The 14,574-nt window shown below is 41.4% G+C and overlaps 2 protein-coding genes across 2 annotated transcripts; both read left to right on the forward strand.

Annotated features, from left to right (window-relative positions):
* Nucleotides 1-1,852: 1,852 nt before the first annotated feature.
* timm10b (translocase of inner mitochondrial membrane 10 homolog B (yeast)) lies at nucleotides 1,853-4,998 on the forward strand. Its single transcript, XM_074610866.1, has 3 exons — nucleotides 1,853-2,064; nucleotides 2,159-2,254; nucleotides 3,492-4,998. The coding sequence occupies exons 1-3, from the start codon at nucleotides 2,035-2,037 to the stop codon at nucleotides 4,164-4,166; spliced, it is 801 nt and encodes a 266-aa protein (XP_074466967.1). The 5' UTR covers nucleotides 1,853-2,034; the 3' UTR covers nucleotides 4,167-4,998.
* A 1,328-nt stretch (nucleotides 4,999-6,326) lies between these two features.
* Nucleotides 6,327-14,408, forward strand: ilk (integrin-linked kinase). The gene is made up of 13 exons (XM_074611830.1): nucleotides 6,327-6,465; nucleotides 7,018-7,167; nucleotides 9,125-9,290; nucleotides 9,399-9,494; nucleotides 9,645-9,741; nucleotides 9,836-9,919; nucleotides 10,007-10,092; nucleotides 10,188-10,297; nucleotides 11,635-11,762; nucleotides 12,329-12,450; nucleotides 13,307-13,406; nucleotides 13,637-13,767; nucleotides 13,916-14,408. Exons 2-13 carry the CDS (start codon nucleotides 7,079-7,081, stop codon nucleotides 14,063-14,065), a joined length of 1,359 nt encoding a protein of 452 aa, XP_074467931.1. The 5' UTR covers nucleotides 6,327-6,465; nucleotides 7,018-7,078; the 3' UTR covers nucleotides 14,066-14,408.
* The last annotated feature ends 166 nt before the right edge of the window (nucleotides 14,409-14,574 follow it).

A 14,574-nucleotide genomic window follows, 5' to 3' on the forward strand; every position in this document is an offset into this window, starting at 1 on the left:
CTTGTAAGGATCATGCATTTGTGGGATGAGCAGCACAGCTGATTATGTGGGGAGCGCCCAAGAAAAATTTGCCAAAATGCTCTGCCAATGGTAAACAGTGTATTCTCATAAGGCTACCAGGAAGCATGCAATGACTGCCCTTCACCGTCAAGCCCATTTGCGCTGGTGTCGACAACACAGACAATGAAACCTAAACATGTGGGGGAATGTCATGTTCAAAGTATGGAGACGACGTGGAGAACGCTATGCTGACTGTTGCACCGATGGAGTAACAGCTTTTGGTGGGGGCAGTGTCATGGTGTGGGGCGGCATCTCCCTCACTGGCAAAACAAGGCTTGTCATCATTGAAGGCCATCTCAATGCAGGGAGATATCGGGATGAGATTCTGCAGCCAGTGACGATCCCATATCTCCACAATCTGGGACCTAACTTCATCCTCCAAGATGACAACGCTCGCCCCCACAGAGCCAGGGTTATCACAGACTACCTCCACAATGTGGGAGTAGAGAGAATGGAACGGCCTGCCAAGAGTCCACACCTCAACCCAATTCAACACTGACACTACAGCTTGGGCGTGCTGTACGTGTTAGAGTGACCAACACAACCTCGTTGGCTGACCTGCAACGAATCCTGGTTGAGGAATGGAACGCCATCCCACAGCAACGTGTGACCAGGTTGGTAACCAGCATGAGGAGGAGGTGCCAGGCTGTTGCGGCTGCGTATGGATCTTCCACCGCTACTGAGGCTCCTGACGGTGTATTAAATGAATGAAGTGTAAAATTGCCAATATGTCTTGTTTGTTCCTTGTTACTGATAGAGAGTTCAATCATCTAATCCACCAACCAACTCAAAACAAGAGTCAATACCAACAGGAAAATATACTGTTTACCATTGACGGAGCATTATGGCAAATTTTTCTTGGGCGCTACCCACATAATCAGCTGTGCTGCTCATCCCACAAATGCATGATCCTTACAAGTTAGACATCATTGCGAAGGTAAATAAACAGGCTTTCCAACCATGTAAAATACAATGACCATTAGCATTGTAACAACAGAGAAATAATCGACCAAACACAAGTTTCCAAACTTTGTTTTTCCAGTTTATATTTATAAGAATTGTTTTGGAGTACTCTATATGCACAAGAGATAACAGGAAATGAGGGCCATTTTTTATGGCAAAAAAAAACAAAAACCTCATGCTTAGGAATTAAATCATGAAATCTGTTTGGAAGTTATATTGCTTTCAGGTGTTAATGCTATACACTACTTCTGCTCATTATTTGTCATATCTGCAAGAGAGGTCTAAACGAAATAATTGTTGTTTTAACGTAAAATTACAGTGTGCAACTTTTACCAACTATTACTGTACTAATTTAGCTTGGAAAATGGACGGCAACAGAGAAGGCGGCCCTCTGAGACCATGCTAATGGCACAAGACACGTATCTTACTGGTGTTTGGTGAAGGTGTGGGACATGGTAACAACTCCTAGCTAATTTTTTTACTAAGAATTAAAGAAGAATATGGAAAGTATTACAATGAAAAATTAATAAATAAATGAATACACTGAGGTACCGGATACGATCTTTGCTTGGCTGCAAGAGTCTACACTGTGGCCGAAATATCCAGACTTTTTTTTCGAGCTGTCAAACGACTAAGCGTTTTGGTTTCTCAAAAACCAAACATATTAATATTTGTATGTATCTTTTAGGGAAAATAGAAGAGTCAGCCACTACCACAATGCAACTAAAACCAACATTTAACGCATACGAAAGGCTAAAAAAAAAACAAGTTTTGGAAACCGGAAATGGAACCGTTTTACATTCCCGAGAGAAGCGTCTTCCCCGGACGTAGATGATCTTTGTTACAAACATGGCGGCTCGCATGTGAATGTCATGCCATCTTAATAACTCCCTGAATCAGCTCGTGTTTGAATGCGATTAGTGATCCTTTCAAGCTGATCTCTTGTGAAGTTGTGTTTTTATTCACCTGAGACAGCTGAGGATCGGGCGGTACTTACTTCAACACGGGATCATGATGGAGGCTGAGGGACAACTGAGAAATGTGAGTCATATTAATGTGCTGTGTGTGTCAGCTACATTGGGGTTTAATTGCAATCGCACAGTTTGATAGTGAGTTTGTTTTGGTGTCTTTGCAGCTGCGGGATTTCCTTCTGGTTTACAACCGCATGACTGAAAGCTGCTTCCAGCGATGCAGCAGCAACTTCAACTACCGAAACCTCACCATGGACGAGGTAGGAGTACTGGAGATCAGCGATAACCTATCACCTTTTCATTAACAGCTTGTTTTTGTACATAAAACCTTGCAGAGCATAGCCAAAAGTATGTAGACCCACCAACATTACTCATATATGCAGGGATTAAAATTAGCACCTGACACCTGCCAAATACAGGGTAAATGTTGGCTGTGGCAGGTACAAATTTCAGGTCACCTGCCACCATGGCAGACAGGTTTTCCTTATATCAAGATATTATTTTTCCAAAGCAATTACTAAATTAAAAAGTCAGTGATTAAGGTTACATGATCCATATTTCTACTGTCTGTTACCGCTGACTCGGTGTTTACTAGGGATGTAAGAAAATATAAAAAATATGGAGTATTGCAATATTATGTTTTGTGATACTGTATCGATTCTCAAAAACCCTGTATTGATTTCTAATTAATAGTTTACAAGCAAATATTAACTCAGTCAATACCTTATTTTATTTGCAAAGAGAAATGCAAACGCAGATCATACTATTCTGATTGCATAAAAAAGTTTATAAAACATTTTCTTTACTCAGATTTGATGCATATCGCGGTGTGTTTTTTATACTATGACAGTGTTCCTAAATTAGATTTTTAAAAAATCAATATATTGCCTTGCTCACAGTACCGCAATATGTCATGATATATTGAATCGTAACCCCTGTATCATGATACGTATCGTATCGCCAGATTCTTGCCAATACACTGTTCTGGTGTTTACAAGTCTAAAGCGTTCCACATAGATTTCAGAAGTGGCAGACAAAAAAATTGTGTGGCTAGTAGAAATATTCAGTGACCTGCCACAGTGACACGTGAGGAAAAAAATTATTTCAGACCCTGCATATATGTCAGTGTATAATATCCCCAAAAGCATGAGCATTGATAAGCTGCAAAGTGAATTTGTAACAATACAAATAGTGCAAATAAATAAATACTGCATGGATATACATGGACTGGATGATTATGTACATGTGGAGATGTCTATATACAGTATGTACAGTGAGTAGTATTTATATTTACAGTGACAGCTATGCACATATTACAATAACAACAGCCTCACTGTTCTGGGAAGGCTCTCTACAAGAAGTCCACATACTTTTGGCTATATAGTGTATCATGAACACATAGTAAACTTTATTTGTACAGCACTTTCCAAACTTTTGTTTTTGTCATAAAGTGCTTACTGTAGTTATCCACTCATCACCTCGGATTTGCTTTTCCAGGAGCGCTGTGTGGACAGCTGCGCAGGGAAGCTGATTCGCTCTAACCACCGCCTGATGAGCACCTACGTGCAGCTGATGCCTCGGATGGTGCAGCGTCGGATGGAGGAGATGGAGAGCAAGGCTGCGGAAAATGCCAAGGCAGCAGAGGCCGCGGCTGCTGCTGCTGCACATGTGGAGCCTCCCGCCATAGAGGCGGCATCACCGGCATCTCAAACCGCCATCACCGTACCTCCACCCCCACAAGCACCTTCACCGTTGGATCAACCTTTTACCTCAATGACGATCGACGACGTCGGAACACAGGCCCACGGCTCAGTCTTAAAGCCGGCAGGGTTAGATATTCCATTTGAGCTGCTCGACAAATCCACAACAGCCACAGAAGTGAAATTATCAGCCGCAGCACCACTCACACCCGCGGTCGTAACGGCGAATCTCTCGATGCTTAATGAAGCTGGCGATGGACCATCTTATACTGCAGGCTTTCCTCTGCCACCGATAGCTGGTGCCCAAATTGAGTCTGACTTCTCAGCGCCTGTGTTTATGCCATCTAATCCAAAGTCTTTATCAGCAGATGTGCCTGTGTCAACAGTTGCTGCACCTACAGTGTCTAAATCCATTGAGAGCCTGTCAGGTCCGGAGAGAGCCCCAGAGGTTCCCCCGCCATCAGGCCAGTAACGAAGGCCAGTCTGGGTGTGTCTCAGGTAGTCAAACTGACTCCCACCACTAACAACCCACATCTGTAATGAGAAACTCATCACTGGCAAGTCCCAAACGTGATATTCTCCATATTACTAAAAAGAAAAGTCGATGAATAGATTACATAAATTCAATACTTTTCAATGACTATTATACATATGTCATAACCTTTTTCTGGCTACAGTCAAATATGAGCATTTGATGCTTTTCTGTTTTCATATTGCAAATTAAAAACCTTTACATTAGCAACTTGACGACCTCACATAAGACTCTGTAAACTTGTGCGGATCTTGTCATTTTTTTTACATTTTTAAAACATTAACTGATTTTGAAAATAATCTTAAATTGCTGCTTTAGTGCCATGTGATCTACCAGGCACACCAGTCCTATGTTAAGAAGCCTGGTGGTCAAGCATGTCACTCATGATATATACGAATATCAATTATTTATATTATATAGTAATATCTGACTATTGCAAAGTGTCAGAAATAGCATGACATTAAAATCTCTACATGTTTGTGATAAGAGGCAAAAGTTGTAACAGTGTATATGAGTGTAGTATGTATGTGCAGTGTCAGTTGAAAAATGATTTTAGTGATGGCAGTGATATTACCATTCAAAGCTAAACCAAGGTTCAATCTCCAGCCTGCAGCCTGGATTCTGGAGGCCTGATCATATTTGAACTTCAGTCTGGACTTTCAGCATCAATCTGACATCCTGAACACATTCAGTCCTGGTAATTGTTTGAAAGGTGACACAGTAAATGCAGAAATTAGATTATCTTCAGTAATAAAAATCATGGTATATATTACGTTTGTCATGTTCTTTAATTTAAGTGTTCCACTGAAAAATGTAAAGGCCCTCCTGCTGCCGGATATCCTAACGCAGCAGTGGGTTGGGGCGTATGCCACATGCTCTCACTGTTGTGGAGTGTGAATCCAGTTCATGACCTTCGTCGCATATCATCACCTCTCTCTCTCTCCTCCCATTATTTCCTGTCTTTGCACTAAACACGTTATGTACTCTCTAATCCAGGAGCAAAGCCAAGATAAGCGATCTTAAAACATCATTCCCGGTGGCTTCATTTCTCAACCACATTTGTTAGTGACGTTCTTCAGTATATCGGTGAACAACAGCTGTGACAGTTAAGGATGGTAGAAGAAATTCTTTAGGCTAAGTATGGAACAAGGTTCGTTCAAGCCACTGATGTTCCAGTTTGGATACAATGGTCAGTCCATAGTTCAACCAATTGTACCAACGATTGTAGGCCTTATTCACTGAAGACATTTTGACATGTCATAGTAGGGAATACACATGGTGTAAATGATCAAATGAATGACAGCCAAACTCAATAGAACAAAGTCTTAATGTGATTAGTAACACTTGTGCTTTTGCTACTAATAGTCAAAATATCTAAATCACATGTAAAGGTGCTATTGATAATATTCAGCCACTAGATGTCACATTCTCCCACACACGTTCCATTGCATTTACTTCACAACAAGTCGTTGCCGGGCACTTGCCGTCAATCTCAGCCATTTATCCATTTTTTCCACACTAACTGACGACCCAGAGACGTGATACCAATGTCGTTTTACTATTGGCTCACAAGCCTTGTTAGAAGTGGGAACCGAACGTCAGATATTTTCCACGGACATAAAAAAAACCATTAATTTTGGACCCGCCAACATTTTTAAAATGATTACTTCACAATCATAATTTATTTTTCAGGAAAAGCCATACTTTTATTCAGCATCTTTCTAAAAGCTCTGTAGATGTATTTTATTTTATATTTTTTAAATATTCGTCTACATATATTTTTTTTCAATTAGACCTTTAAATGTAAGATATAATTATGTATTTATTTGTATTATGGCTGAGGTGTTATGTTTTCTTATGCTATTTTTGGAAAAAAAAGGAATAAAAATAATTTTCAAAAAAAAAAATATATATATATTATTATGAATATATCTAATTTTTATAAAGTGCCTCCATCCCTTCAACTGACCTTTTTGACCCCCCTACGTGTAGTTGTGCCGCTGTATGCAGCATCACTGCATAGCCTCCAGCAGGAGGCGCTGCTGCTCACTGTCCCGGGACATCAGGCTGCAAGTAGCAGAGCTCCTCTCACCAGTAGCCCACATCCACCCGGAGGAGTTAGCGGGGCGTGGACTCGGACGCGGACTGAGACTATTCTCTGCTGCTCTACAGTCTGAGGAGACGACCGACTTTCTGGGGGGGAAAAGAAACTGACAAGAAATCGATCGATTCGCAGCTGGTAAGAGTTCTGAGACGCGTTTGTATGTTTTAATAGCTTTGTTTCCAATATGATTGGGGGGAAGTTTTGTTGTGGATGTCCAACTTCACTTTTGACTTTTTAACAATAGATTTCACAGTGATCCAATAGGCCAGCCCATCCGATTTCCACGGAGCAGGAGGGATAGAGCCATGGGGGGAAATGTATTTAAAGTACTTCATAATTCAATTTGGATTGACTCTGGCTGACTGTTTATGTTTCTTTAGTGCAGCAGATGAGTGTAAATGAGTATAATGACTTAAAGATTGGTATTCTATTAAAAGGATTGTTGAGTCACCTTTAAAAGACAAAATATAAAGTACAGCCAGGTTTCAGACACAATCACAGCTGATGGGATACACACATTACTTTACATTATATCTACCTAATACAAGTCAACCTATAGGCTCAAAAGACAGTGAGTGATGTTTGTTTACCTGCTTATATCAGTCCCCTGGTATGAAAGATGTACAGTGCATGGCAGAGTCATTTGTACAAACCTTTTATATTTACTTTTACACACTTTTTTTGCAGGCTACATGTTCCTGATCTCAACAGAGATTGAAAGAGCAAACAGTCAAGCCACAGCATAACCATGGATGACATCTTCACACAGTGTCGAGAAGGGAACTCTGTAGCTGTCCGTCTGTGGTTGGACAACACAGAGAATGACCTCAACTTGGGGTAAGCAAGCAAGCGGATAATATACTGTATCTGCATGCTCTTCACTCAGATACATAAAGCTTTGAAGATCATCTCTGGGATGTTAGCTGTAAAGTCTGTGCAAATAGAACACTGAGTACAGCCCCTCTAATGAATGGAGCTGACTTTATAGCAAAACGTACCACATTTGGTATGGTGGGCGAGTGCATACAAAGCAATCCTTGGCACATTAGAGGTGGTCAAATAGTTTCCATATTGTGTACTCTCTCTCTCTCCTGCAACTCCACACACACTGCTGAACATCACCCAGCGTTGGTAATTCCAGTCCAGTTTTTTTTTTTTTCCCCTTTCTTCTTCTTCTCCTCCTTATGATGTCATCCCCAAAAACTGCGTGTGTGTGTGTGTGTGTGTGTGTGTGTGTGTGTATAAAAGCAGTGGGTGATTTGTGGAGAATGACGTAAATGACTCAGAATATAACCTGAAACTCAGCCCACACTACTGAAAGGAGCATACAGACTTTAGATTATAGTGCTGACGTGATTTTAGTGGATTTACAGAAGCAAATCTGATAATCACAATCATTTTTAAATTAAATATTTGGAGTTTTATACTTTACACCCTGTTATCTGGGAACAGGCTTTTTTTTCCCACAATTTGTGATATGTTGTATAATAAAAAATTATGAATTCATCTAAAATATAAGTGGTAGATGAACTTATTATGTTGCAGGCCTATTAGATTTAAAAGATTTTTTTAAAGATATACAGAGCACTTCGGCCTGTTTACATAATTCCCTTGCCAGCAGAAAGGACCTCCAAGACCTCACTGCTAAAGACCTCGGTTATCTCATTCTTGGGCCAGGCCATATATGTGCAGTTTGTTGACGTTGACTTTTGAGGGCTGCGGAGCTGCTAGCCAACCACGCAACAGCCAAGGCCATTTCCTCTGCTCAACTCCATACAGGGCCAGGCCCTCGCTGACAGAGCTTCTCCGGCAGCTTGCTGCAGTCCCACATAAACATCTGAGAGAGAGCAGTCATTACGCTGGAGGCCTGCCTTGCCTTTTAATCTGAGGAGACTCAACTGTGTGTGTGTGTGAAGCAGCCCCCTTTCTTTTCCTTCAGAATATCCAATAATGTATAATATATTGGTGGGAATTTTTGATGCAGGAAGTAGGAACTGGAGCGTCCACTGAGACCAACAGTAAATGCCATTTCAGATCTCCCCCGGGAGCTGTGTGTGTGTGTTTGAGCGAGTGACACAGGAAGACACAGGGAAAAAGAGAGAGAGGGAATGTGTAGCCGAGGATTCCACTGTGTATTTTCCGCCCTGTCATTCCTGAGTTTTTTTACCCGTTACTTTTTATAGCACACACAGGGTTCGGTCAGGCTACGAACTGTCTGTCCACAGTGCCGGATCAGAATTGACAGAAAATGTGACTATTCTTTCACTTTAGTGCGAGCTAGTACTGCATCTATTTCCTACAAGCCCTCTTGAGGTTTATTGTGAAAGTAGAGTTTGTGGCTTTGCAGGGAGTTGCGAAAAGCCCCAGCAGCTGCCTCGGGGTCAGCTAATGTAAAGGAGTCACTCGAGTGAAGGGGGCCGGTCACACATAGGTGGTAGCTCGGCTCCTCGTAGGCTGCAGCCATGTACGCTGTCTGCGTATTTGCATTTTTGCGTATGTTAGCAGACATTCCAGCTTGCAGAGACCTATTTATCACTAGGCCAGTCGTCAGATGGGTAAAGGCTGCCGGCAAGCGCAAGGAAGCATGTGCTTAAGTCTAAATAAAGATTGGTAGGTAGTGGGTGTGGAAACCTGTGTGTGTCAAAGACAACCACACAGATCAGCTGGTATGTGCTCAGAGAGGTCACACGTTTCCTGGAAACAAGTGACCTCCAAATGTTGTCATCTTATAAAAAACATTCAAATTCGTCCTTCTTTGCTCCTCATTCTCTCCCGTGTGTCTTGTTTATTTTAGTGACGACCACGGCTTCAGCCCCCTCCACTGGGCCTGCAGGGAAGGGAGGAGCGGGGTTGTTGACATGCTCATCATGAGAGGTGCTCGTATTAACGTGATGAACCGTGGAGACGACACCCCGTTGCATCTCGCCGCCAGTCACGGACATAGAGACATCGTGGCAAAGGTAAACAAACACGCTATGGTTACAACTAGACCGCTCCTGCCTTTTTTACCCTGTCTCTTGAGGGGAGAAAACTTTCTCCGTTGTTCATTTTTCTCACTATATGACCAGCTGATTCAGTGCAAAGCCGACCCCAACACAGTCAACGAGCACGGAAACACGCCACTCCACTACGCCTGCTTCTGGGGCCAAGACGAAGTGGCAGAGGTACAGTACACTCCACTTCTTTTAAGCACTATCTGTTGGCTGAAAAGGCCCTCTTCTGGGGAGAAATGGACTCTACAGTCATGGCTCTTTTTTTTGTCAGTGTATTTGCTTTTAATCCAATGTAATCTCTGCACAACCCCTCTTTTTAAGGACTTGTTGACCAGTGGTGCCCAGGTGTGTGTATGTAACAGGTATGGACAGACACCTCTGGACAAGGGCAAGCCTCACCTAAGACAGCTGCTTGAAGGTCAGAGGTCATTTATGAGCATTTTAACATCCTAAGTCATTATATTGGCAAAATTAAAAAATGATCACTTTATTTTTGTATTCTTTTTATGTAGAAAAGGCCGAGAAAATGGGCCAGAGTATGACCAAAGTCCCCTATAAGGAATCTTTCTGGAAGGGCACCATGCGAACACGACCTCGTGAGTAACATTCACTTCATAAAAAGGTACAAATCGTCTTTTTAAATCAGGATGTTTGTTTGATTATTCATGTTCTGGCTCTTTCAGGTAATGGTACCCTCAACAAGCAGGCTGGTATTGATTATAAGCAGCTTTCGCTGCTGGCAAAGATCAATGAAAACCAGTCCGGAGAGGTCAGTTGCGCTCTGTGTTTACTGCTCTGTCAAGTCTTTTTAATTTCTTTTCACCTCCTCCGGTTGTTTACCTCGACTGTGTGCTCTGTCTGCAGTTATGGCAGGGTCGGTGGCAAGGGGATGAGATTGTAGTGAAGGTGCTTCAGGTGAGAGACTGGACCACCAGGAAGAGCAGAGACTTCAACGAAGAGCATCCGAAACTCAGGTGATTTATAAATTTGGTTTTCTAACGATGAAAAGGTAATGGTGGTGGTTTTGGTTGGGTCTTAACAGGGCAGAATAGAGTTCATTTATGGGCATCACACGATCACATGCTGTCAATCTGTTGCATAAACTGAGGCTAATCCATTTGGTTCTGCTGTCTGAGTCTCTTCAGAGCCTGTTTGTCTGCGCCATATACAGTCTATCGCATCCTGGTAAACACAGTGCTAATGGGAGGATGGATGTGATTGATTGGTGGTCATTGAGGTTTGCTGTGGTCAAAGAGAATTTAGGATCAACAAGGAGAGGAGTTTTTTATTGTGAGAAGTCAAGGAAATGGGTTGTGGATGGTTTTGTAATGAAGCAGCTGTTTACTGTGTGATGTGTTCTGCTCTACAATGTGAAAAACACATTCCACAAACCTCCTTCCATCGCAGAAAACATGATGAAACCCATCATAACATGGCATTAAATCAATCATAGTAGAAATGAAATCTTATTTTGAATCCTGTTTTGTCATGTTCTTGTATCAGTTTGTGTATTACGCTGTTAGTTTGCCAAAAAAGGCAAAAAAAGTGTGCCGTTGTTATGTCGAAGTATGTGCAGACATCATACAGGCATGTTAAGACAGGTTCGGCAGGGCCCCCGCAAGGACCTCTGCATTCAGTGAATCATTATGGCGGTGTTGCGTGCATATTTTAAAGGACTCCCAAACAAGTGTCAGGTGTATAAATTTACACAGAAATGGCCTACTTAAATCAAATTAATCAAAAGAAATTACACTATAAAAAGATGTATTTTACAACAGAGTAAATCAAACAAGCCATAAAGGAAAGCCTTTTAACATAAAACCTAAACTGGCCCAACTTAAATCAGTCCAACCAACTTCAGACCCCCATTAAGTGACAAAACTCCCAACTCCTTAACAGGACAAAAATGAAGAAAATGTTTGTTCACAGAATGAAGCCCCAGCAGGACGGCTGAGTGTGGAATTGGAAGAACTTGGCAGTGTGTTTTCATGCTGGCTTCAGTTCTTTGCCCTCTTAAGAATTGAAGCACACATAAAAGTGCATACTGAAAAATTCAGAGGCAACATATAATCTGACTGCAAGAAATGAAAGAGCTTCAGTTTAACTTTAAAGGGCCGCAGATGATACAAATGCGGTGCATGGGTTCTTGAAGAGTGTTCTTCATGCAGAACACGCTTTTAGGACATTTCTTGTCTTAATGGGGTTTCCTCCCAACTGTGAAGTTAATTCCTAATCATCTGAGAAAGTGTTCTAAGAATATGTAATTATGTTCTTTCAACATTTACACACACTTTCTCTCTCTTTTCCGTAGGATTTTCTCTCATCCAAACGTTCTGCCTGTTCTTGGGGCCTGTCAGTCACCTCCATCCCCTCACCCCATCATCATTACCCACTACATGCCATACGGATCCCTCTTCAACATACTGCACCAGGGCACTAGTAAGTACTCGTTGGAAATGGCAACATTTTGCATTTAAGTTTATTCCAGCACCAAAGCACTATGGCTGAGGATTGCTACTGCAGATGGAGAGCATCATACACTCATCCTCACCCCCCATTGGTGATTTTAGACTCTTTTTAGAGGTACTCAAACACCCCTTAAAAAATAATTATCTAACCATCGGAGACTTGTGGGATTGCCAGCGATCCTGGCCAACATTACTGTCTTTAAGAGGCTGTAGCAGGTCAGTCTTAAGGGAAGATATTGGTATCATATGAAACTAGAAAACCTAAGGAATCTATGTCATGTTAACTTGTCGGGACGGAGGCTAAATAACTCTCCAAATTTACGCTAAATTTTGGCGAGGGTAAACTGGCATGGCGATTTTCAAAGGGGTCCCTTGACCTCTCATCTCAAGACATACATTTCCACAATAACTTGTTGCAGAAAAGGCAGATATTGGTGGACAAAAATTCACCATATTGCAGGACATTAAGGGTTCACCCAATCGGACTTCTTACTTTTCTCTCCTGTCCTCCTCTGTCTTCGTCTTCCTCTTCCACAGCTCTGGTGGTTGACCAAAGCCAAGCAGTGAAGTTTGCGTTGGACATCGCCAGTGGCATGGCTTTCCTCCACACCTTAGAACCAATGGTTTCACGGCTTTACCTCAACAGTAAGCACGTCATGGTAAGACACCGCTTTACTGTGCACAATTCTAAACAAAAAGATTTTAGTCTGTTACTGCCACTACATCAACACACAAAGGTGATCCCGTGACTCGTTGACTAGCCAGATATTTTTATATATATTTCTTCCCATCCGCAACTAGCCCCGTTAATAAGGCCTGGGACCCCCCATTGAAATAGCCTCTTATCCCCTCCCATAGACATGTTACATTAACGCACATCTTTAGAACTATAACCATATACTGTACATTGCATAGTCTTTTTATACCTCATACTGTGAACCTTACTGTGCACATTCCTTGGACAATTTTGCACAATTCTACACAAAACTACCACTTCTAAAAACCGCACAGCTGTTTCATCTTTAATTCAGATATTGTCACATTTTATAGTATTTCTTCATATTTTCATTGTAAATTTCTTCCATACAGCTTTCATTTTAATTCAGATATTTTGTATTTTTGTTGTAATTTTCTTTAATTCTTTATCTGTTTCTTGATTTTTTTGTATTTAATTTGCTTTTACTACGTTTGTTATACACCAAAGCAAATTTGAATTCAAACATTGTACATATTTTATAGTATTTATCATATTTTCATTGTAATTTTCTTCTATACAGCTTTCATTTTACATCAGGTATATTGTACATACTTTTATAGTATTGTTTTGGTATTTTTATTATAATTTTCTTCTATTCTGTAGTTTATTATTTATTTTCTAGTTTTTATTTAAATTTCTCTTGTTTCATGTTTATGTTATGCACCAATACACCAAAACGAACTCCTTGTATGTGAAAACATACTTGGCATACTTGACTCTGATTTGATGAGTAACAAGCTGGCGGGGTGAATTTGCAGATTGATGAGGACATGACAGCCAGAATAAGCATGGCGGATGCAAAGTTCTCCTTCCAGTGTCCCGGTCGTATGTACTCTCCAGCATGGATGGCCCCTGAAGGTATTCATCCCTTTTTTCTTCCTTTTTGTTCTCCTCCCTTCCGCCTACTTCCTCTTCCCATAATGCCTCCTCCGACTTTATGAGTCACTTAGTCAGGAACATGCTGCACTGTATAATTTGGTCCCAGTTAAGTGGTAGTCATCCCGTGTGTTGCCTGTGTAACGGAATAAAAACAAACCAATAAATGACTTATCCTATCATGTTTAAGGAGTTGTCGATCTTGTTTGCAGCCCTGCAGAAGAGGCCTGAGGACATCAATAGAAGATCTGCAGACATGTGGAGCTTCGCCGTGTTACTGTGGGAGCTGGTTACCAGAGAGGTTCCCTTTGCTGACCTCTCACAAATGGAGATAGGCATGAAGGTATTATCTACTCACAGGCTTGTACTGTGTGTTCACATCCACATCTCTGTATCCCTCGGAAATACCGCACCAAACCCCACGCCTCCGAAATATCCCAAGGCTTTTACAGGTTTCTAACTTTGTACCTCGCCTCCCCTCCGTTCCTCAGGTGGCTCTCGAAGGTCTCCGGCCAACCATCCCACCGGGGATTTCCCCTCACATCTGTAAGCTGATGAGACTCTGCATGAACGAGGACCCAGCCAAGAGACCCAAGTTTGACATGATCGTCCCCATCCTGGAGAAGATGCAAGACAAGTGAAACGCCTTCGCAGCAACCTTTAACACTCTGTTTTTATCATCAAACCACTCTTTATCTTCACTTCAATCATGTATCCCGCTAAGCCACTGTAAATAATGTCAGAGACCACTTTCGCTACACAATTCAAAGTATCATATTGCTTTTCTTGTATAATTTAAATTCGAGGTATAAATGTTCTTTAGCCCATGTGCTCTTTTATTATGGCTGAAACATGTTCACTGAAAACTTTTGAATCCAGTGCGGATTATATTCAGCGACAGAAACAGATCCAAAGAAATGTGTATAGAAATAAAGCTTTTATACACATTACCGAATGCAATAAATGTTTTATATTTATGACAAATCCTTGTTCTTTTATTTTGTGGAACACTAAAAAAATAATTCTTAGCACATGGTCCGCTTGCTGGAAAGTTTTCATCCCAAATCTTGTGGCTTTCTTCAGCAGATGGGGTTTGCTTGTTGTCATAGAGATGATTCAGTTGGTAGTTCAGTTGTTGTCCACTGATGAA

This window comes from Sebastes fasciatus, chromosome 16 (assembly GCF_043250625.1).
Source record: "Sebastes fasciatus isolate fSebFas1 chromosome 16, fSebFas1.pri, whole genome shotgun sequence".
Classification (NCBI taxonomy): domain Eukaryota; kingdom Metazoa; phylum Chordata; class Actinopteri; order Perciformes; family Sebastidae; genus Sebastes; species Sebastes fasciatus.

Bases quoted from the DNA above. Each gene is read 5' to 3' on its own strand.
- ilk (XM_074611830.1), top strand. From the start codon at position 7,079: ATGGATGACATCTTCACACAGTGTCGAGAAGGGAACTCTGTAGCTGTC. The intron at 9,742-9,835 runs GTCAGAGGTCAT...CTTTTTATGTAG, and splicing joins CCTAAGACAGCTGCTTGAAG to AAAAGGCCGAGAAAATGGGC. The intron at 13,768-13,915 runs GTATTATCTACT...TCCGTTCCTCAG, and splicing joins AAATGGAGATAGGCATGAAG to GTGGCTCTCGAAGGTCTCCG.
- timm10b (XM_074610866.1), top strand. From the start codon at position 2,035: ATGATGGAGGCTGAGGGACAACTGAGAAAT. The intron at 2,065-2,158 runs GTGAGTCATATT...GTGTCTTTGCAG, and splicing joins CTGAGGGACAACTGAGAAAT to CTGCGGGATTTCCTTCTGGT. The intron at 2,255-3,491 runs GTAGGAGTACTG...TTGCTTTTCCAG, and splicing joins GAAACCTCACCATGGACGAG to GAGCGCTGTGTGGACAGCTG.